At 34.9% G+C, this 23,680-nt stretch overlaps 1 protein-coding gene across 1 annotated transcript in view; it reads right to left on the bottom strand.

Moving 5' to 3' along the window:
- tp53i11a (tumor protein p53 inducible protein 11a) overlaps positions 1–23,479 on the bottom strand; it is a 41,576-nt gene extending 18,097 nt beyond the window's left edge. Inside the window, exons 1-3 of the mRNA XM_026267040.1 lie at positions 23,384–23,479; positions 20,234–20,327; positions 3,800–3,968 (exon numbers count right to left, since the gene is read on the bottom strand). Of these exons, the coding sequence (XP_026122825.1) occupies positions 3,800–3,925 (126 nt within the window). The 5' untranslated portion in view covers positions 3,926–3,968; positions 20,234–20,327; positions 23,384–23,479. The remainder of the gene's footprint in view (positions 1–3,799; positions 3,969–20,233; positions 20,328–23,383) is intronic.
- Between the last annotated feature and the right edge of the window lie 201 nt (positions 23,480–23,680).

Raw genomic sequence — 23,680 nt, forward strand, 5'->3', positions numbered from 1 at the left:
TAGTCTATTGAACAGGATCTTTTTAATAATGCACAAAAAAATCTTTAACATATAGTTATTATTAAATAAGCAAATAAATTAATTTGGTTACAGCTGAATGAAAAAATTGTATGAATGATAAAATATATTCCAAAACCAATATTTTTTTTATTTTTATATAAACTTGTAAAAAATGAATGATATATATACAGTATTGTTCAAAATAATAGCAGTACAATGTGACTAACCAGAATAATCAAGGTTTTTAGTATATTTTTTATTGCTACGTGGCAAACAAGTTACCAGTAGGTTCAGTAGATTGTCAGAAAACAAACAAGACCCAGCATTCATGATATGCACGCTCTTAAGGCTGTGCAATTGGGCAATTAGTTGAAAGGGGTGTGTTCAAAAAAATAGCAGTGTCTACCTTTGACTATAAAAACTCAAAACTATTTTGTACAAACATTTTTTTTTTCTGGGATTTAGCAATCCTGTGAATCACTAAACTAATATTTAGTTGTATGACCACAGTTTTTTAAAACTGCTTGACATCTGTGTGGCATGGAGTCAACCAACTTGTGGCACCTCTCAGCTGTTATTCCACTCCATGATTCTTTAACAACATTCCACAATTCATTCACATTTCTTGGTTTTGCTTCAGAAACAGCATTTTTGATATCACCCCACAAGTTCTCAATTGGATTAAGGTCTGGAGATTGGGCTGGCCACTCCATAACATTAATTTTGTTGGTTTGGAACCAAGACTTTGCCCGTTTACTAGTGTGTTTTGGGTCATTGTCTTGTTGAAACAACCATTTCAAGGGCATGTCCTCTTCAGCATAGGGCAACATGACCTCTTCAAGTATTTTAACATATGCAAACTGATCCATGATCCCTGGTATGCGATAAATAGGCCCAACACCATAGTAGGAGAAACATGCCCATATCATGATGCTTGCACCTCCATGCTTCACTGTCTTCACTGTGTACTGTGGCTTGAATTCAGAGTTTGGGGGTCGTCTCACAAACTGCCTGTGGCCCTTGGACCCAAAAAGAACAATTTTACTCTCATCAGTCCACAAAATGTTCCTCCATTTCTCTTTAGGCCAGTTGATGTGTTCTTTGGCAAATTGTAACCACTTCTGCACATGCCTTTTTTTTATCAGAGGGACTTTGCGGGGGATTCTTGAAAATAGATTAGCTTCACACAGACGTCTTCTAACTGTCACAGTACTTACAGGTAACTCCAGACTGTCTTTGATCATCCTGGAGGTGATCATTGGCTGAGCCTTTGCCATTCTGGTTATTCTTCTATCCATTTTGATGGTTGTCTTCCGTTTTCTTCCACGTCTCTCTGGTTTTGCTCTCCATTTTAAGGCATTGGAGATCATTTTAGCTGAACAGCCTATCATTTTTTGCACCTCTTTATAGGTTTTCCCCTCTCTAATCAACTTTTTAATCAAAGTACGCTGTTCTTCTGAACAATGTCTTGAACGACCCATTTTCCTCAGCTTTCAAATGCATGTTCAACAAGTTTTGGCTTCATCCTTAAATAGGGGCTACCTGATTCACACCTGTTTCTTCACAAAATTGATGACCTCAGTGATTGAATGCCACACTGCTATTTTTTTGAACACACCCCTTTCAACTAATTGCCCAATTGCACAGCCTTAAGAGCGTGCATATCATGAATGCTGGGTCTCATTTGTTTTCTGAGAATCTACTGAACCTACTGGTAACTTGTTTGCCACGTAGCAATAAAAAAATATACGAAAAACCTTGATTATTCTGGTTAGTCACATTGTACTGCTATTATTTTGAACAATACTGTATATATATATATATATATATATATATATATATATATATATATATATATATATATATATATATATATATATATATATATATATATATATATATATATATATATATATACATATACATATATATATATATATACATAAACAGACAAGCCATGGGTCACAACAGAGGTGGGATGTTGATCAGTACTGGCTTGGGATAGGCGTCATGGCGCGATGTAACAAATGGGAGCATTTGGGGTGGGCCTAAGACTGCAGCAGCACTTACAACAGCACTTACATGAAGCGCTCATGACTTCAAAACTGTGAAATAGGAAGTTTCTGATTACATGTAAAGACAGCAAAGTGCACTCGCTCAGCACTATGGAGTGCATCGTTTTGTTAACTTTGTGGTTTATTATTTTGAGTCGTTTGGGACGTGGTAACACATGGCCCTCTCACAATATATTGCAATATATTCTCAAAACAAGTGTTGTCTCGCGCAACCAGATTTGAGACTTATTCAATTTTATTTGTAAATAAAATATTTCAATATATTTTATAAAACTATCATGCTCCCGTGATTTTTCTAGAATTTTGCATCTTTTAGTTTATAATAATATTTTTGTTTAAATTTAATAATTTAATGAAAAATTATTTTTCATTAAAATGAAGTTGTGTATATATAGTAGATTGTGATTAACATAAAAGAATGATGCTCAACATAGAGAAGTATAGAAATTCTATATTGAAAAAAAAAAAAACTGTGCTAGTATTGGACTGGATCGGTTTTGGCGGGTACTCATAATTTTCGGTATTGGATCGGATCTGAAAAAATGGTATCGTTGCATACCTATTTTCTATAACAAACTAAAAATATTTTCTGTAAAAAAAGTTCGTGAAAATAAGCCCATAAATTACTTACCTTTTAGTCATCCTAGGTGTATATGACTTTCTTCTTTCAGACAAATGCAGTCTAAGACATATTAAAAACTGTCTTTGATCTTTCAAGCCATTTTATGCAGTTTTGCATGCATCGGTTTAATTAGAAGTTTAATTAAAAAAGAACAGGGATTTCTCCCCTGCGCTTCCGCGTTTGTCACATCAGAGCAGCTCATGCACAAAGCTGACCTTCATGTACAACAGTGAGCGCAAGCTACATTAAAGTGATTATTACGTTTTGAATATGGATATTTTTCTTACAAAAACACATCGATTCACTACAGAAGGCCTTTGTTCAACCCCTGGAGCTGTGTGAGACTTTTTTAAATGGATAGGCGATTTTTATTTAACTTCTTTTGGACTGATGCATGCAACACCTGCTGAATGGTATCAAACAGTTTGAAAATTCAAAGACAATTTTTGACATAACAGGGATTCATCTGAAAGAAGAAAGTCACATACACCTAGGATGACTTGAGGGTGAGTAATCTATGGGATAATATTCATTTTTGTCTGAACTAACTCTAAAGCCCTGGTAGTGGCAAATAGCTATGGCTATTATTTTATTTAATTTGATTACATTGATGTTAGTTATAATAAGTTGAGATTTACAAAAAATACAACTGCTATGTAAAAGGAATACTGCGGAAAAAAGCACCTTGTTTGTTTAAAGTGTCTGCAAATCAAATGCTATAGCACTTTTGTTCATATATATTACTTTTAAATGAAAAAAGGCACAATAGGCTACTTTTGAATTCATTATTGAATTTTGTGCATAATGCATAATTGCATAATTTAAATGACTGAAAAAAGCCATTTCATATATCAAACAATGTTTTTAATAATAATGCACAAAAATCTTTCAAATAAATAAATGGCAGATAAATAAATGTAGTAACTGCTGAATGAAGAATTTATATGAATGATAAAATATATTACACAAATTTACATATAATTGTTTTAGATTTTTCCTTTTCTCATACTATAGTGTTATAATGAATATGAATAAAATATTCTCTTTCATGAATAGCTGCTACTGAGGTCAAATATGAAGATGGAGGCAAGTGAGAAGTTACCTTGGACCTGTGCACCTCCCCGTCATCATCCTCACCGCCGACACCCAGGACCTTGCGGGACTTGAGGCGACTCACAAGATCAGTCTGACTATGCTTCTTCATGAGAGGTGGAGGTGTGGAAGCCATGGCAGCGGAGGAAAGCAGGCACTTCAATGAGCTGTCAGAGGGACTGAGGAAACGATAATATATCAGCAGGAGCACTTTCACAGAGCGGTTTGTTTCTAGTATTCCAGTAACAGAGAAAATAAATATACACAATAAGTAATATGCAGGTTTTGTGAAATATAGCAACAGCATGCCATTTTGTTTCACATCTATGACTAAGAAAAATAATTGCTATCAGTAAGGATTTTCTATAGCCAAAACAAAAGACAGCAATAGAAAAACATATAAAAATTGTAGTGTGACCTATTGAAACAAGCCCACACTTTTTCACACAGACGTACACACAAAGACCCAGAGTAGGATGTGTTGGCTGAATATACAATTTTTTTTTTTAAACTGCAAAAAAGATTATAACCAGACACAGGGAATGAATGTGTGTGTAGATTTCCCTTACAATGCCCTTCATTCACAAAATTCTATATATTACCTATGTCTCTTGCATCTTTGTAACACACTATATAGGGCTGGACCAGAATATTCAATTATTCGAATATTCATTCGGTGGGTTTTAGGGCTGGACCAGAATATTTGATTATTCGAATATTCCCTCGGTGCGCTGGCAATAATATATATATATATTTTTTTTTTACACCTGGCATCCACCGTGAGACTGTCTTTATTTGCGCTTGAATATAGCATTTTCACTATCGGGCCGAATGGTTCGAAGGACTGTCAGGTATTGTAACAGTTGCATTTCCATGTGAGCCTGGAACGGTGCGACACGATTACAATCGTTCTCAGCCCAGAATTCTCAGCCATGCTGAGTGCGTATGCGTGACGTCGTTGCCTGGCTACCAGATTCTCCATAGCTGGCTAAACGGAAGCGCGTTATTTGATCAAATAGCCAAATGAAACAGCTACGCTAACGTTGAACATAAAAAGGAAAAGAAATGTCTTAGACAGTTTGGTCTGTGGAGGAAACATTTGCTCTTATTGATATTATACCTATTGTCACCTTTGGTTTATTTTATTTTTCAGGTCAAGTTGTGTCTTTTTTCTGTTACTGGACGAAGTAAGTATCAGATTAAAAAAAAAAAAAGGAGTCCCAAAAACAGAAATATCTGATGATCTTCCATATTGCTGTTATATTACAAAACCAAGGCAACGACTGACACATTTATATTGAATTCCAAAGAGCTCCATTAAGCACCACAGTGGAAAATGAAACCGTATCCCTGCTGAATGGCACGGAATGGAATGATTGGGCCAGATAGTGGAAAAGCATCTTATGAATCGCCCATGAATGAACTTCATGATTCAGTTCATCTGGAAGAGAAGACAAAAATGCCGAAGACCTCAGCTGTGTGGGAAGCTTTAAATAGGGAGAGGACAAGACAAAGGCAGTGTGCCAGATATGCAATTTGAAACTGGCCTACCACAGCAGCACATCAAGTTTGAAAATTCACCTAATTTCTGTAAAGTAGTACACCTATAGTATATTGTTGGTGTAAAAAAATAACAATAATATTCTGAACTAATTTTATCTGACATGTTAATGAGTAATTATACACATGATAAAAAACATGCACTTAATTTGTTTGGAAAATACTTGTGAATACGGCAGTCATAAAAAAAAAAAAAAAACGTACAGTAGCCCACTAGAGCAGTGTCTGTTCTCTGAGAATATCCTGCCCGTGTGAGTTCGGTGTAGACACGGTGTTAGAGAGAAGAATATGTTCACCCCCCTCCCTCCGAAGCTTTGATTATTCTGTGCTGATTACTACCGAAGCTTCGAAAGCTCAAAAAATTATATTCGGACCAGCTCTACACTATACTCTTAAAAATTTTGGGATTGTAAAATGTTTTTACAAATATTTTTTTTAGTCAGCACCAATAGCCCTGTGAGCAGTGCGAAAAATATATAGCAATGTTGCACTGCAGGCGTCCTGAGTTCGAATCTCAGCTTGTGGCCCTTTCCCGATCTCACCTCCTCTCTCTCTCTTCCACATAGCTTCCTGTCACTACCCTGTCCCATCTAAATAAAAGATAAAAATTCCACAAAAAAGTATATAATATTTAACAAAGGCTGCATTTATTAGATCATTCAATTCTTTAAACCTGTAAAATTATTTTTACAATTTAAAATATTTAATATATTTTAATATTTCAACGGCCATTACTTCACTTTTTAAATGTCACATAATTCTTCACAAATCATTAAAATATGCTGTTAGGATTCTCAATTTTTTTATTATTATTATTAATGTTAAAAACTGTTAACAAAAAATATATTTTGTAGAAACCATAATAAATTAAAGACTGTGATGAATAAAGTAAAAAAAAAAAAGAAAAAAAAGAACATCTATTGGAAAAGTAAATCTCTTAACTCTCAAATTCTTTGACCCTGAATAAAAGTAAAAATTCTACTAAACATTTTAACATGCTAAACTCCAAAATCAGCATAGATAGTAAAAAAAACTGAATTATACTTTTTTTATGTAGGTATCAATATAGAAGAGTGCATATAACCAAACTTAATTTGATATTCCAAAAAAAAAAAAATTTACATAAATATTTGGTTATTTTCAGAAAAATGTAGGCAATGATGACTCGATCAAGCATTACACTTTAGCCTCAATAATCTTTGAACAGCTTGGACAATTTCATTTTTAGGTAGGAATAACTATACACATTATGTCTCATCAGTAGGGAAGGTTATCCTGTATACAGAACACACTTTCACAGAGGTTCAAAGACTTCAGATTTCTGCAGCACAGAGGGGAAGAGAACATGTTTGTCTGATATCTTGTGCAGACTGCTTATTGAACAACCCAAAGCCTGTCTAATCTAATTGATTAGGTTTGGTGTTAATGAATAGAGCTTGATTCATGACAGCAGCTGCCCCATGTTGATCTCAGCTCTTCAGCCCTCAATCTAATGAGGACAAAAAGCACAGACTGAGGCTGCTCAGCTTACTGTGAGAAACTAGATGCTGCTTACTGCTAGAAGATTTACTGATGTTGCCGAAAGGAGAACTGCAGGGTTAAAACTCTTGTTCTGTTCCATTACTCAACACATTCCCATTAGACAACTGAGCAAGGCAGCTAATAAAAAAGAATGAGGAAAAACTGCAGCCACTTGCCAAAATAGAGCACAAATTTCCTTTACGAGGCATTTAACCAACAGCTGCCAGTACTTAAGAGTTTTTTTTTTTTTTTTTAAATAAAGAAGCAAGTCTAAACAGAATATTAATGCATTTCTAAATGGTATTAACATGGTCTCTAAAGAGGAATAATCCCACAGACATAATGAAAGTTAAGCAGGCTTTTGGCAGTAACCTTATGGGATTCATACTTCAATTTTAACACCTCTAGTAAAACTAAGTCTGTTACAGTCTTTTACAATGAATCCTCTGCAATATTCCAGGACAGTGTGTTAATACAAAACGATACAACACCGTAACAATAAGTCATCATACAACTCTCAAATATTAATTCAGTGAGATACATTTAACCATATCAATTATTCATGCTCCAGTTTATGCTGGGAAGACTGCAAACGTGACTGAATCATAAGCATTTTTCAGTGTAGCCCTATAGCAAAGCTGGTTGATGCAATAACAGTAAAAATAAAAGTAACCCCCCAAAAACAACAAAAATCTAGCAGGCTTAATCTTAAACCTTTTATACAGCATTTTTAATTCAAAATAAAAAAATTTCCAATGCAGAAATCAATTCACCAAAAGACTGTCACAAATCTATACTGAAATAGAAACTATACAAATCCATATACATTGCGCTAACTGTCATTAAGCATCTTAATATACAAAATAAAATAAAAAAAAATTAACATTGAGCAATAACTTTTATCAGTATCCTTTTTTGAATAGGTGTACATCACAGTCCCAGCTGCTAATACAAACTGGTCTTTACAGCACCCTTCAGCCTGAGAACCCCAAGCTGAAAAAATAAAATAAAACCCCTCAGGCTTATGGCGTTATATGTGTGCCTCAGTCGATCCTGAGTAATTGTATATTTTGAGCACCGAGAACTATATTTTGCAAGCACATTACATTATATTTTGAACAGAAATTAACAAAAATCGCAAAAACAAAAATTCGTTTGAGCAAAGAAAAAACGATTCCTTGCTCAATAAATGTATTTGCTTGTTTGCTATTATCCATATTAATGTGCAGTAATAACCCCTCTCACGCAGTTTACTCAGGTCTCCAATCAAATCCCTAGTAGAACTAAAGCCCGTCTGGTCTGTGTACGTTTTGATCATTTTATTTCCTATTTAGAATTCAATAACGAATTAAAGTAAAAAAATTCAAAAGCTCTTTACATTCTTTGCATGTGATTTATCAGCACCTAGTACATCTTAAAATATACAGCTCATTAAAAATAAAAGGGAAGTCGTGGCCTAGTGGTTAGAGTTTGACTCCTAACCCTAGGGTTCTGGGTTCAAATTTCGGGCTGGCAATATCACGACTTAGGTGCCCTTGACCAAGGCATCGAACCCCAAACTGCTCCCCGGGCACTGCAGCATAAATGGCTGCCCACTGCTCCGGGTGTGTGTTCACAGTGCGTGTGTGTGTGTGTGTGTGTGTGTGTGTGTGTTCACTGCTGTGTGTGTGCACTTTGGATGGGTTAAATGCAGTGCACGAATTCTGAGTATGGGTCACCATACTTGGCTGAATGTCACTTCACCTCTGGTGGTGTTTGCACAGTGGATAACATACATGCCTTTGGTGTGAGAGAACTGGGTTCGAATCCACTGAGCAAGACACTTAAGCCCTAGTTGCTCCAGAGGCGTGCGACCTCTGACATATATAGCAATTGTAAGTAGCTTTGGATAAAAGCGTCAGCTAAATGAATAAATGTAAGTTCCAGATGGACAAACATTAAATGCATAAACCAGTGTGAATAAACTATATCTTAAAATAAATTTGGAGGTAGGTTGAAAAAGCCAGATTGGGAAGTTTTAAGTAGTTGTACAGCTTGAAATGTGAAGTTTATTCTTGTAGAAAGGTATGGCATATTCATGGCAGTACACATGAAATGTATTTATTTGTCATTTAAACTAATGTAAACAGAAATCCTGTCTCCCATCTAGTGGACATTAAGTGTTAAGGCCTTCATTGCTCGGGTAACAAAAGTCACTAGGATTTTTGGGGAAGTTAAGTCTGACCAGTTATACAGCAACGAGTCAGACAAGTCTGAAGATCTGAGCTGAATTTGGTGAAACATTAAAGTTCTAGTCAGTGTCAATTACTCTCATAATAAATAATAATAAATGTTCAAATATATGTTGGCTTTCTCAAGCCCAACAAAGAAGACTAAGAAGAGAAACATCATTTAATTTAGTATGTAATAAAACTAATATTACTAATTTAATAAATGTAACTATTCATTTTGTAACTAATTATTTATTTATGTCACACACACATACAGTACAGACCAAAAGTTTGGACACACCTTCTCATTCAAAGAGTTTTCTTTATTTTCATGACTATTAAAATTGCAGATTCACCTTGAAGGCATCAAAACGATGAATTAACACATGTGGACTTACATATGGAATTATATACATAACAAAAAAGTGTGAAAAATATGTCATATTGTAAGTTCTTCAAAGTAGCCACCTTTTGCTTTGATTACTGCTTTGCACACTCTTGGCATTCTCTTGATGAGCTTCAAGAGGTAGTCACCTGAAATGGTCTTCCAACAGTCTTGAAGGAGTTCCCTGAGAGATGCTTAGCACTTGTTGGCCCTTTTGCCTTCACTCTGCGGTCCAGCTCACCCCTGAACCATCTCGATTGGGTTCAGGTCCGGTGACTGTGGAGGCCAGGTCATCTGGCACAGCACCCCATCACTCTCCTTCTTGGTCAAATAACCCTTGATGCCTTCAGTGTGACTCTACAATTTTCATAGTCATGAAAATAAAGAAAACTCTTTGAATGAGAAGGTGTGTCCAAACTTATGGTCTGTACTGTACATAGTGCCTTTATACTTAAAAGACGAGAGTGTTAAATGTTACAGACATATTATCATGGAACTGTTTAGTCTATTATTGATTTTTATTTCAACTTCATTTTTATCCAAGGAGACAGAGCGATTCGACCAATCATAAGGAAAGCAGTGTTTCGGCGGCGCCCACAAGTGCGCATGAAATATTGAAGCCATAAACCGATTTGCAAACCCCAGACGACAAAATGAGAGAATCAAAAATTCAATAAACGAGCCATTTTACCATTTCTCGTTATTGAATTCTAAATAGGAAATGATAGGGCTATGGTTCTACTAGTGATTTGATTGGAGAACAACAGCCAATCACAATTTACCTTTAATTTTCCGAATGGCTGATTTTGTGGCAAACTTCTAACGCTGTTGTAAGTTGAGCGAGCAAGTGTAAAGAGTATTAAGACTTGATAGGAATGCAGAGATTATGTTTGTGAGAGAGCACCTGAGTAAACTGCATGAGATTGGTTATTACTGCACCTTAATATGGATAATAACAAACAAGCAAATACATTTATTGAGCACTGAATCGTTTTTTTTCTATGCTCAAACTAATAGTTTTTTTTTTTATTGCAATTGTTAATTTCTGTTCAAAATATGATGTAATGTGCTTGCAAAATAAACTTCTCGGTACTCGCTCAGGATTGAGGCACACATATAACGCCATACAGGCTATACAATACAACCCCATTATAAATGCAAACCGTAAACAGTCTGCTTTATCCCTTTTATTAACATCTGCCATCCATGACAGCTCATTCAATTGTTCTTCAATCTCATATCATTATTTTCATAGCAAACGTGAAGTTGCTTCAGTTGCCTAGTAACACAAATTGTATGAACTTTGTGCCTTTCATATGATCATAAAGATATTAATGGACCATGCCTCTCTAATCATTTATCAGCTATTTGAGGTTGGCTGTTATTAATGATGTGCCCTCTATTCAAATGTTGATCATCTAATTTTTTTAGTTCAAAGACAGTTTTATGAAGCACACAGGGGCCAAACATCTTTATTCTAGATTAGGTGCATGCTTACAATGTGTCGCTTATTCATCCCAGTGTTTGCAAACACATTTAAACTGACGATTAAAAAATGATTTTACATCAGGTTGTAGGTCGATGTCTACAAAATTGGCATTGGAAGATGTCATCGTCAGGGGTAGGGATTGGGGTTTTAGGGGGTGTTCCTGAAGAATAAATCCATAGTCAGAAAGGCATGGAAAACAAATAACGTTTGTTAGTCCTTGCCTGTTACATTACAGTACATAGAAGTTCACTTACCACATAAACAGAGTAAGGGGAGATGACTGAAGATGATGGCGAATGATTTGCAGATCCTGAGCACCTCTGACAAACATATAATTTTGTAAAATGTGTGGTAAGTACCTGTGATCGTGAATCTCAAAAGTGAAAGTGAAACTAAAAAGCGATCATGGTTTCAAAAGCAGTTTCAATGCCAGGCATAAGCGACTCCCTGATGCCCATAATTTATATATAATATAATTGCCCAATGAAATAACTGCGAGATAAAATGTTTCTTATATCTCATATTTATTCTCTTTAGGGGTTCCATAGTACATGTCATTTTCTTTTTGAACACGGTAGGCTATTGGGATTGCTGGGGGGGGGGGGGTCACGATGCTGGCTCAACATTGTAATGTCTAACAGCCATCGCGATCGTCTATCGGCCCAACCCTATCAGGTTATCAGTTCTTCAATTTACATTGAGAGATGACAGGTATTTTTTATTTTGTTTACTTGTACAATATGTACCCACTAATCATTTGGGAAAATAGTTAGATTTGGAAGATAATTGCTTAGAAGAGATCTGAACGAGGGGGCCATAAACACTAAATGTACCCACAACAAACTATTTAATTATCTATTTTGCTGACAGCACCAGAATAACTAAAAAAATATGATGAATCAGCCTGAAGGAAGAAACTGGCTGACCTGGTAATTTGGTGCAGGAACAACAACCTCTCCCTGAAGATGAAGATAAACTAAATTAACTGAAATATGAATTTTACTGTATTTTTAACAAATAAATGCAGCATTGGTAAGAGTTTTATTACAGTAGTGTGCACAAAAGAAATTCATAGTCTAGCAAAGGTAACACTTTAGAATAAGGTTCCATTAGTTAATGTTAGTTAACTACTTTCGTTAACATGAACTAAGCAAGAACAATCCTTCTACAGCATTTATAAATCTTAGTTCATGTTAATTTCAACATTTACTAATGCATTATTTAAATCATAAGTTGTGCTTGTTAACATTAGTTAATGCACTGTGAATTACCATGAACTAACAATGAATAACTGTATTTTCATTAACTAACATTAACGAAGATGAATAAATACAGTAATAAATGTATTATTCATTGTTTGTTCATGTTAATTAATACATTAACTAACATTAACTAATGGAACCTTATTTTAAAGTGTTACCCTAGCAAAATATAAATTCACCTCTATTTATTGTTTTTCTATTTAAATTAAATTACATCTAAATTCTGGGGTTATCACGGAGATGAAGTCAGAAAAATGATTCAGTCTACTTCTCCTTTAAGGGTAAGTATTCAGTAAATAACATAACATGTACATAAATGTTAAGAGACATTTAAAGGGATTGTTCACCCAAAAATGTCATAAATTCCTCACCCTCGTGACATTCCAAACCTGTATGATTTTGTTCATCTTCGGAACTTATAAAGTTATTTTTCTAGCTGACTGATGAGCTTATGGACACCTAATGGTTATTCTGAGGTAAATGTATTATTATGTTGCAATGCTTACAATCTTTACACATTTTCCACAATTTGAAACACAGAATTAGCTTTAACTTGAGACATTTCAGTAAGTTGTACTATAGGCTACTATATAATATATCATCATTATGTACTATAGTAGTTAAGTGAAAGATATAATGTGCTCACTTGGCGCTTAAACTGAGGCACTAAACTGATCATCATTTTAAATCTGATACTTTGTTTATTAAAAAGTAACACAGCACAAAACACATTGTTTGCAATTACTGGACGGCAAGTGTGCTTCGAATAATATGAAGTTCAAGCATTAACAAAACAGCAAATAGACTTAGCTTGTGATAAGAAGAAGCCATATTGGTAATGATTGTAGAGAGGAAATGTTAACAATTTTGCCAATATTCATACAGCTGACTGACAGCTTTACCTGTTTTACCTGTTTGTTCAAGTTGTACACGAAATAGACACTGCTTTTCGATATATTTTTTTATCTCTCGTGCCGCACAACTGAGCTGGGCTTAGCAGGTGTGCCGTCAGTGCTGGCGCATTTGGCAGAGAAGAGGACTGTTTAAAAATCTTTTTTCGACTAAAACTTGATGTGCATCATCTCAGATTAATATGTGAACATAACAAAAGATGTGATCGCAAAACAATCAGGAAAAAAGGCATTATACGCAAATCAGGTTCAATATATAAATGAACATAGTCTCTTGTGGCGACCTTAGGAAAAACTTCACTTGCAAATTAATATTTTTGGTCACAAATGTGACAATTTTAGTCCCAGTCTGGAGCCCTAACAGATTTTCAGGCTTGTTCCAAACACAACAAACTCTCACAGAAAAATGCTATTTGTTGCAGGAAGACACATGACAAATGAACACAATATGTGTGTATTCCTTTGTTTACTTTCTTCTGTATGACACAATAAAAGATACATTTTTGGGACAGGGCTCTCATGAGATTTATGGGTTTGAACAAACCTAAAGGAACAGAAAATAAATGTGTTCATAGACATAATACCATTAAGTACATTATATATATATAAAGTACAAAAAGTCTGGACAATTGTGTAATTTAACATTATACATAGAGTAAAGGTCCAGAGGCATTTCACTTATGGTGTACTTATTTACACTGTACCTTTGGCTATAATTAACCTCAATACCTACAATACCTACAACAATACCTCATTTCTCAATAACTCGATTCATTTAAGTAGATTTTACATGCATGCACCCAGAGATGACAAAACGTTTTTTGGCCTGTTGCTCGGTAACCTTTTTGTGACTGAGCCCTCTTGACCCTAAACAAACTGTTTGGCAGTAATCTAATCATTAAGTGCTTCCTGCTGCTTAAGAAAACATTGCATCTGTGTGAGGTAAAAGAGGTTTGCGAAAATAGCAGGCTTTGAATGTGGAGAACCCTTCACAACACAGACATTTCAAAGTCTGAACAGCAGAGATGAACTTCCTGATCTTATGTACACATCAGTCAAGCTTTCGCCATGACAACACTCTCATACTCCGCATAGAAGAAAGGTCAATGCAGATCAGGGTGGGATTTACAGTCATGCATATTACATGAATTGGGATCTAACAGATTAAACATTTCACCCCTAGCACAAATATGGAGTGCAAAGGTTCCTTAAAACAAGGCATCCATTGCTCACAGAAACTAAACAATGAGATGGAGGTGATGCTGTGTTGAATATCTAATCAATGTGTTACTTAACTGTGCTATGTTAAGTAGGTTCCATTTCGGTTGTCAGGGAAAGCAAATTTTAAACATTATTACAATACAATGCCTTCAGCTAAGAGTCATTAGCTGCAAGCAGGACCAACACCTCTGAGAGAATCTGAGAGCACCTCTAAGTGTGATCTAGAGATATGCTGCTATCAAATTTTCCTGTTGCGGTTAATTGCTAATGCTTTTATCACGGTATACAGTATTATCACGGTATTAAAATGGCCATAACACAGTATAACAGGTTAAATCTCTTTTTTCTTATAACAAAAATAACTGAACATTTAAATACAATAAAGCAATACAGAAAAATATATAAGTTTTACACAGATTAAAGTGCAAAAGAACTATAAAGACCCAAAGGTATCACTTTACAATAAGACCTCATTAGTTAAACTTAGTTAATGCATTAATAATAAAGAGCAACAGCTATATTTGTTACAGAAGTTATTAATCTTTGTTAAAAAATACAAGTCTTAGTTCATGTTAGCTCATTAACACAGTTCCAACTTTCGATTTTAACAACGTGTTATTAAACATTAGAAATAACTAAGATTAATAAATGTTCAGCAGAATTTTTCAATGGTAATTTATGTTAACTAATGAATTAACTAATGTTAACTAATGAAGCCCTAATGTAAAGTGTGAATGAACAATAAATAAATCAAAACACTCTCAAACAATATCTAGGGCATGCTGTAGTCCAGATTAAAATGGAGAAAAAAGTTTGAAAATAAATAGCCTATATATTTAAGTTTAAATATTTAAGTATCTGGCGCCGTGATGAACACCATAGCAAATCCACAAAATCTGAATGGCTATTTAAAATTATTTAAATATGTTTTTTAGAAAGTAGTGCAGCTGCTTTATTTATGGGGTTTCCAGGGTAAAGGCTGCATTTTCTGCAGTTTAGCGCCATCTGCTGTCAGAAAGTGAATGTGCTTTCATTCAGCAGGTCGCTCACGTGTTCCCCAATTTGCTTCCCATGCGAGCTTGTTTACATCAGAGCACATGCGTCTTTCAAGCAGTGTACAGTTGTGTTGTGCATTCTGACCAGTTGATGGGAAAATTATTCTTAAAATGCATCCCAAATTCTGAATAATTTGTAATATATAATTATTCACGGTATTTGGGAGTGCCCACGATAACAATATTGTTCATATTCATTACCGAGATATATCGCATTACCGAATATCGGCACAGGTCTAGTCTGATGCTTTAAGCTGTCAGGCTGATCAAATTGTCATATGATATTTAGAACTGCCTCTGCAAGCAGCTACATGATATCTACAAGAAACACCTCCAGTATAAAGTTTAACTCTGAACACTGAAACGGGCTGTTTTAAGCTGACAGCATTTTCATTATTCCATATTAGTGGAGCACAAACAGTTCCCACAATCAGTGCTCAAAATTAAGTTGGCACTGCCATTTATAATTTATCGCCTAATGTGTATTAAAACATCCATTGCTACCTTTCTGTAATTTCAGAAAAAAAAAAAATCATAATTTCTGTGAATTGTGTTTTCTGGCAGCTGGCATGTGAAGGAAAGCTCTGCCTGCTGTGTTTAAGTCCAGGAGCTGCTCTCAGTCACCTCAGTGGAAATAATTTGAACAAGCAGCACTGTCCCGGTGAAGTAAAACGGAGTTGGCATAATGCTCATATTCAAACCTATGAGGTGATTCATCAGCAGAAACAACAAACCCTTCTATTTTTCCACCAGAAAAAAAAAGAAAAGGGCAACAGGAAGAAACACTGTTGCACAAAACTCAATCAGTAGTCATAAGGTTGTATTTCATACTACTACACTAGAAAAATAATGTGTTATGTTCCACATTGTACAAGTTAGTTTAAACAAGAACAAATGCAAAATTTGTTTGAAATGTCCATGTACAAAGCTCTAACAAATATATAAGTATTTCTAAGGGTTCAATTAGGGGTAGGAGTAGGGATAGGTGATATGGAAAAAATATAAATCAAAGTTTTCTTATAGGTGTATTTAGCAGGAGCATTCAAGAAATTGAATTAACAAATATAAAAATAAAACACTATGCTATATAAGCTGATTCCTAAGGCAACTGTATTAAATTTCTTCAGTCAAGAGCAGTGAGTGATTTTTATCATTTTAATGTTTTATTAATGTTAAAGGAACAGTTCACCCAAAAATAAAAATAATCTGTCAGCTGTCTGTCAATTCGGTCACAGTCTTTAATTTTTTATTGTACTCACTCAAAAGTGGTTTTAAACCTGAATAAGTTTCTTTTCTTCTTCTGAACATAAATGTTATTTTGAGGAACGTGGAAAACCAAACAGTTGCTGGTCCATGAGCATGATACTTCTTCAAAAACAGATTGTGGAGACATTTTAACAACCACGATCAAAAATCATCATATTGCACATATCGCTCATCTTGCCTCTGTATAATGCATATTAAAGTTCATAAAAGCAGCACTGCTTTGTTTACAGCAGAAACCAAGGAAACGCTTTAAGTGCCACCTGCTGGCAGAGAGTGAATCTGAATCCTGTTCAGCTTGTCCGCTGTTTTTGTTTCATGCTTATATTTTTATGTATAGTTTCACAATACTGAAGTCAAACCATTCTGTTTTTGCTTCAAATTTTGAAATTATTATGTCTAATTTAAATTAAAAACTGTTCATGTTGCATGTATGCAGCATCTTTGTTTGGATTTTGATTAAAATGCAATTGTTGCGTCTCATTTTAAATGGAAATAGCACAGACAAAGCCTTATGTTGTTTATATGAAGGGATTTATTTTATCTCTGTTGTTTGTTTAAAAATTTCAATTTAAAACGAGATGCACATTAAATATCAGCCAATATTTATCGTGCATCCCTAGTATTGATCAAGGAGATTATCATTAACTAAAACCATAAAAAGTTTTTTCATAATACTAAAATTACAAAATATATAATAAAATGTTAACAGAAAATATACAATTATAAAATTTAAATATTAAAATATAAAATACACTAAATTATCTAAAATCTATATGGACATAAAAAACGCATAAATATTACAAAAACAGAATTAATAAAGCTTAAAATGAAAAAGATACGAAATCATATAATTCAATATAGTAACAAAAATTAGGATAGCATATCAATGATACGAATATAACATGCTGAAAAATCTTGTAATGTAATATTTATATAGATTTTAATAAACTTCAAATGCAAAAAACGTAGTAAAAACTGTATCTGCACCCTAAGCAGGCTGCACAAAGTAGCATGACCAACTAAATCTAATCAGCAAAGTTGCCTACAAGACAAGAAAGCGTAAGATATTATTCTGGTCCAAGCTAACAACATTCATGAAACATCACAAAATATAGGAATACAACAGCTATAATTTGAGATTAATGACCCATGCCATTAAAATCTAAGAACATTGAATAACATCTCATGATATTTGTAAAAATGCTGAATTTTCAGTTATCAGTTTAGTTTTTTTCAGTTATCACAGCAATAACTTGATTCACTCAGTGAATTTGTCTCCCACACTCTTCCTCGCCGATGGCTCAGAGCAATAATAAACTAAGCCATTTGCTTACACTAGCTGGATAACTTTAGCTGCAATAAGCAATCTCTGAACATGAACACCAAGTTAACAAAAGAAACTGTTCAACCATTAAATTAGAAGCCTGCCTCTCTATCAAACTTTGACAGCATCAAATCAGTATCAAATTATAGCCTATTTAACAATTATTCAGTGGTGACAAGAAAACAATACCATAATGTATTTATAATCTTAAAATTGGTTCTGGGTAAACAGTTCAGCCTGATTCCACTTTTTCTCTAAAAGTGTTTATTGTTATAAAGTTTAGTAAAATAAAGAATAACATCTGCAGTCATTTCTAATTGACTAACACTGTTGTGGGGAAAAGACATAATATTTCAATGCACTTGCAGCTGTACAAAAATGCTGAGCATTTAGCCAAATCTGCAAAAATGTAGACAGTCTATGGTTAAAAAAAATAATAATTAGTATAGCTAAATATTTAAATGCTCTTGCCAAAGAGGTTAATGACAAAGACCCTCAAAGCTAATTAGGTTGGAGGATGAAAAGCCCTTTTTGCTGCTGTGCAGTCATCCATGTCGGACAGTTAAAGGATTGAGGATGTTCTTTCCATGGCCATGTGTGGGGAAAAATCAATTTGCTTTATATTTAAAAGCTACAGCCATTCTGCACTTTGCTTCGCAAAAGACCCTTTGCATCTCATTTCACATGGTTAAGTGGAATGAAGCCTCTCATGCCATGGGAATCTTCATATCTTAGACAACAGAGTATGCATCGGGTCAATACAAAAAGATAAATACATTATTGATCAGAAGGGGAATTAAGTTAATCAAATAATGTTAATCTAATATGTAACAGGCAATCAGCCGATATTGTGAGAAGAACTTCACTGTGCTCTTTGAATTGAAAACATGGCATCTGCCACATCAAAGTCAAAATGATCTGCAAAAACAGGAAGTTAACCTCCAAAACCTCTAAAGCTTTTCTTTGAAGACTCTAAAATCCTTTAAAAAACAGAGTAAACATTGGCCAAATAAATGAAAACATTAGAAACCAAGCTTCACATAAAACCATCACTCATCATTAACCTAATCAACCTTACTTCTGTTTATCTATTCCTTTACAATATTGGTCAAAAACCAAATTTAAACAGATGATGTAAGGATTATTCTTAAAACATGTTCAATACACAAGATGCATATTATCTGGACAAGCTTGGATGCTTTTCACTATTTTTTCCAATTTTCCGTTTTTATGCCAAATGATCTTTTAAAAAGGTCATGTAATATGATGATGACGTCAAGTGCAAGGACTAAAAAAAAATTATAGATTAAGACAGATGAGGGCTTTTATGTGGAAAGATGGGAGTGTTTGTCTGCTAAATGCCATGGCTAGGATGGGTGGGGTGTTTGGTGGTTAAGATGATAAGACTAAAATTATTGGCTTTAAACTTTTTCAAAATCTAATTCTAGCAGTAACAGGAACAAAAACAGACACTTGTTATTTGCAACTTTGGATGCATATTGTTTAATACACCCAAAAAAAAAAAAACACACACACACATATATACATACATACATATACATACACACTTCACCAGTCTTGACATACTACAGGTGAAACCAAAAAATGTGCCTCCTCTACTGTAAAATAATTCCTTAGACAGCCTTCACACTCCTAACCTTATACCTGCAAATTTACCACTGAATAAGAACAACGTTTCCTTCTGGCCTGGGGTAACTGATGACCCGGTGATTTGACTAAGCTCCGAGACATTACCTCAATCTGAACTGTTAATGTTTCACTTCATGAAGCACAGAATCCATCTTACTCAATGATTCAGTCCAAGGCCTCACAAAACCGCTTTTCTACACAAAAGGACACAACATCTAAATAGGCTTTAGGAAGAATTTCATTAATCTTAAGTGTCCTGATTGTATTGACTCATGTGACTCAATTAATTATAATGAAATTAATGCAATAAAACAGTTAGAACAATTAATCTGGCCCCAGTGTGATCATTCAAAAAAAAAGGTATTTTCCATCAGAACATTTGAAGCCTGGAGTACCACCTTACACCATATTTTGCTTTCTTCACCTTGTTTTGAATATTTTTCTTAGATTTAGAAGAATACTAAGTGGTAAAAGTATACAACCGAGATTCTCTGAAAAAAAATCTAATAATATTACAGATTATAAACATGCCATTGTTTTAAAAACATTATGTAAACATTTAACATTATGTAAAGATGTAAACTACTTACTTTTAGTTGATTAAGATGAAGGCTCTCTGAACATATGGTCCAGCGTCTTCTAGTAAAATCTCAGATACACATTCCACCACGCATCTACAGAGAGCTGAGGAACAGAGAAAATTATTAATTAATGTAAAGCAGGTTACAGAAGTCAGACAGAGCACAGGGGAGGGGACTGACCCAATTAAGAGTGTTTTCCTGTACATCCTTATGGTGAGAAGCATCACATTTGGTGCCCATTTCATTTAGAAGCTACAGTAAATCTGTTAAAGGCACTGAAAACCAACTTGCTATTTCTACTAGGGGTGTGCCATATGATACTGTTCACGATAACACTGGTATACATTTTTACATGATAAAAGCATCATATCGCCAATATCAATAGCGATCCAATGACGTATGGCAGATATATGTTCCCTAGCATAAACCCAATATGTGTGTTCGACTTGAAGCAGCACAGACTTATATTTTGTATGACATCAAAGTATCGCGAAAGTGGTTCTATAGCATATTCAAGTGCACACTCTTACTGTGAAAAATATACAAGGGTGCATATTTTTAGCAAAGCAGTGCGGAAAGACATTTTTCGGGACGGAGCCGGAACACACTGCAGACGCGTGCAGTATAAATTAGGGGTAAATAAGAGGTAAGCCACTCTCGCTGTATTTTGACATCATACACTGATCGGTCTGCTTAAAGTTGAACACACAGCTGCTGCTGCCACCTTATGATCAAATTAGGTAGACTGTCATCGATGACAGTAGATCATTGGAAAAGGATGGAAAACACCGTTCATTCTGTTTTGCACTAATAATTGCTGCTGCCTGCCATCATTATCGCAAATATTCTTGAAATATCATGATATGATTTTGAGTCTATATCGCCCACCCCTAATTTCAATAAAAGGGATAGTTCAACCAAAATGTATAATTCTATCATTAATTACTCACCCTCGAGTCATTCCAAACCCAAACCCATTCCAAACCCAGTAGTTCGATCATAATTATACGAAGCTACAAGAATGCTTTTTGTTCAACAATTCTTCTCCTCATCCAGGCTATTCTTGTAGCTTTGTAAAATTATAATGAACTACTGATGTCACATAGACTATTTCACTGATGCCCTTTCTATGTTTCTGGACCTTGATCGTGGTAGTACCCTTGCTGTCTATGGAAGGGTCAAAGAGCTCTCAGAATGCATCAGAAATATCTCAATTTTTTTTCCGAAGATGAACGAAGGTCTACGGGTTTGGAACGACTTGAAGGTGATTATTTAATAACAGAATTTTCATTTTCGGGGGAACCATCCCTTTAAGTCTTTACTGCAACACATTAAGCCTTCGGGTTCTAGGGTATGACTTTATCAATCAATGTTTGTTTTATCAGAAACATATATACGGTATAGTTTTCAAATATTTCATCTATATATAGCAAAATTTGTTCTTTGTTCTTCTCAATGACTTTGCTTTCTTGACATGAAAAATAAGAAAAACTACAGTATCTAGGTGCCGAAACCCATAGTCTCGCGTAGTCTTCTCTGGAATCCATGGCAGCTTTCATTGCCCAAAGCTCACCCATGAGGCCATTGACTGACATGTCAAACAACCAATCACAGTTAGTTTCATTCATCATCACGTTTCAGGGTGTGGAAATGTCGCCACAATAACAGATTAACAGTGTTAAACTCTCTGATGTATTTTAAAGATTCTATGCAGAAAACGTAAATTTTTTCTCAAACATTTAAGAATCCAGTGTTTAGTTGATCCTGATAAGAGCACGTCGTCACAGTTGTAAACACGACGACTTTCTTCTTTCGTGAGGGGGTTTGGCGCCACAGCATCTTTGTTACACATGTCTCCCCGAAATCCTGTATAATTCAACCAATCTGGTGACGACTTTCAAACTCCTGAAATGTTTCCACTTTTGTATGCCATATGCATCAGATGTTTAGCCAACAATCAGTGGGCGTGACGTCTGAGGCTGAGACTATGAAACCCATTAGACGGCACTGTGGTGCAAAATGGATTATATTTTAATTAATTAATTTAATAAATATCCTTTCCAAATGAGAACAGGAACCTTTTCTATTTATCATTTAAAATCCCACTTACAATACTGTTAAACAGCTATTAATTAAAATACGTTGTTATTTGCTCAGCTTGTGGCCGGCCCATTATCCTCTGCGTAAAACTGATTGATGTGTCATTAGATGCATCATCATGCAGCGTGGATGGTTTACACTTGTTGTTTTCTTGAAAAGTGACTCGGGTCACTATCAAACTTAAGTTACAAACCAAGACATGTCTAGATGATTGTCATTAGACAAAATTATATCTGTGCAGTGTAGAGTGAATCTGGATCAAGTAAAGTCCAAATAATCATAACTTCACATTTTTAAACCACTTTAAAAGCAAGCAAACTAAGATCTTGTGGCCAGTTGTTTTGCTTACCCTCTTAAACCCTGTCCCTAACACCACTAATGCATTAAGTGCTTTAGAAACGATTCTTGCTTCTGAAAAATAGAGAAGGCTGTTAACACTGGTTTCTGTATCATAAAAGAAAGTGTAACAGTATACAAAACTGGTTTTCGATTTTCATCCACTGCATAATGAAAACTTCTACATCAACAGCCAATTACAAGAGTAGCGAACAGAGTTTCATAATAACTGTAACATTACATTTAGTCATTTAGAAGTTGCTGTTATCCAAAGCAAAGAGCCAAAACAAAAGAGCAACAATATTCAAGCGCTATGACAAGTCTCGGTTCGCCAAACGCAGCAGCCTACTTGAAGACTTGAAGAATAGAGAATAGAGTTAGAGGACCTTTTTTTGTAAAAAAAAAAGAAAAAGAAAAAAAGAAGAAGAAGAAACCAAATGACAGACAACACGTCGAGTGACCAGCCAGTTGTTCTCTTTATTCTAAAGCTAAAACAGAATAATACTGTAAATGGTAAGTATGTTATTACCGTAGATGTTGTTTACAGGGTTTTATTAATCGGACCGAACAGAGAGAAGGTGACTGTGTACACTCCCTTCCTTCAAAAAGAAAATTGTCCTGGTAACACTTTTGCTCTCTTTGAACAAAACCAACAGCAATAACGTTTGACTTTAAATCGCAGCAGCACTTCATTAGAAAGAGATACCTTAAATCCATTTTTACCTTTTCTCGCAGACAGGCTGTTGTTTGCTACCTTGATGTAGTGCGCCGCTCGCGTGCTACAGTTGTAACAATCGCAAAACCAACACAAGCAGCACGCACTTACCGTAAGGAATAGAAGAGAATTCGCGCGCTGCGGCGGGAAACTACCGTAAGGAATGTAGCTGACTAAACAGTCTCGTCAGCTTCACTGTAAATTATAGGTTTGTGTCTCAGACATCATGCATGTTTCGAAAGGGTTTTCGTCCTCATATGAAGCTGAAGGTGCCATATAGACTTTTTTTTGCCAATAAAGCAGTC

The sequence above is a fragment of the Carassius auratus genome, chromosome 7 (genome assembly GCF_003368295.1).
Source record: "Carassius auratus strain Wakin chromosome 7, ASM336829v1, whole genome shotgun sequence".
NCBI lineage: Eukaryota > Metazoa > Chordata > Actinopteri > Cypriniformes > Cyprinidae > Carassius > Carassius auratus.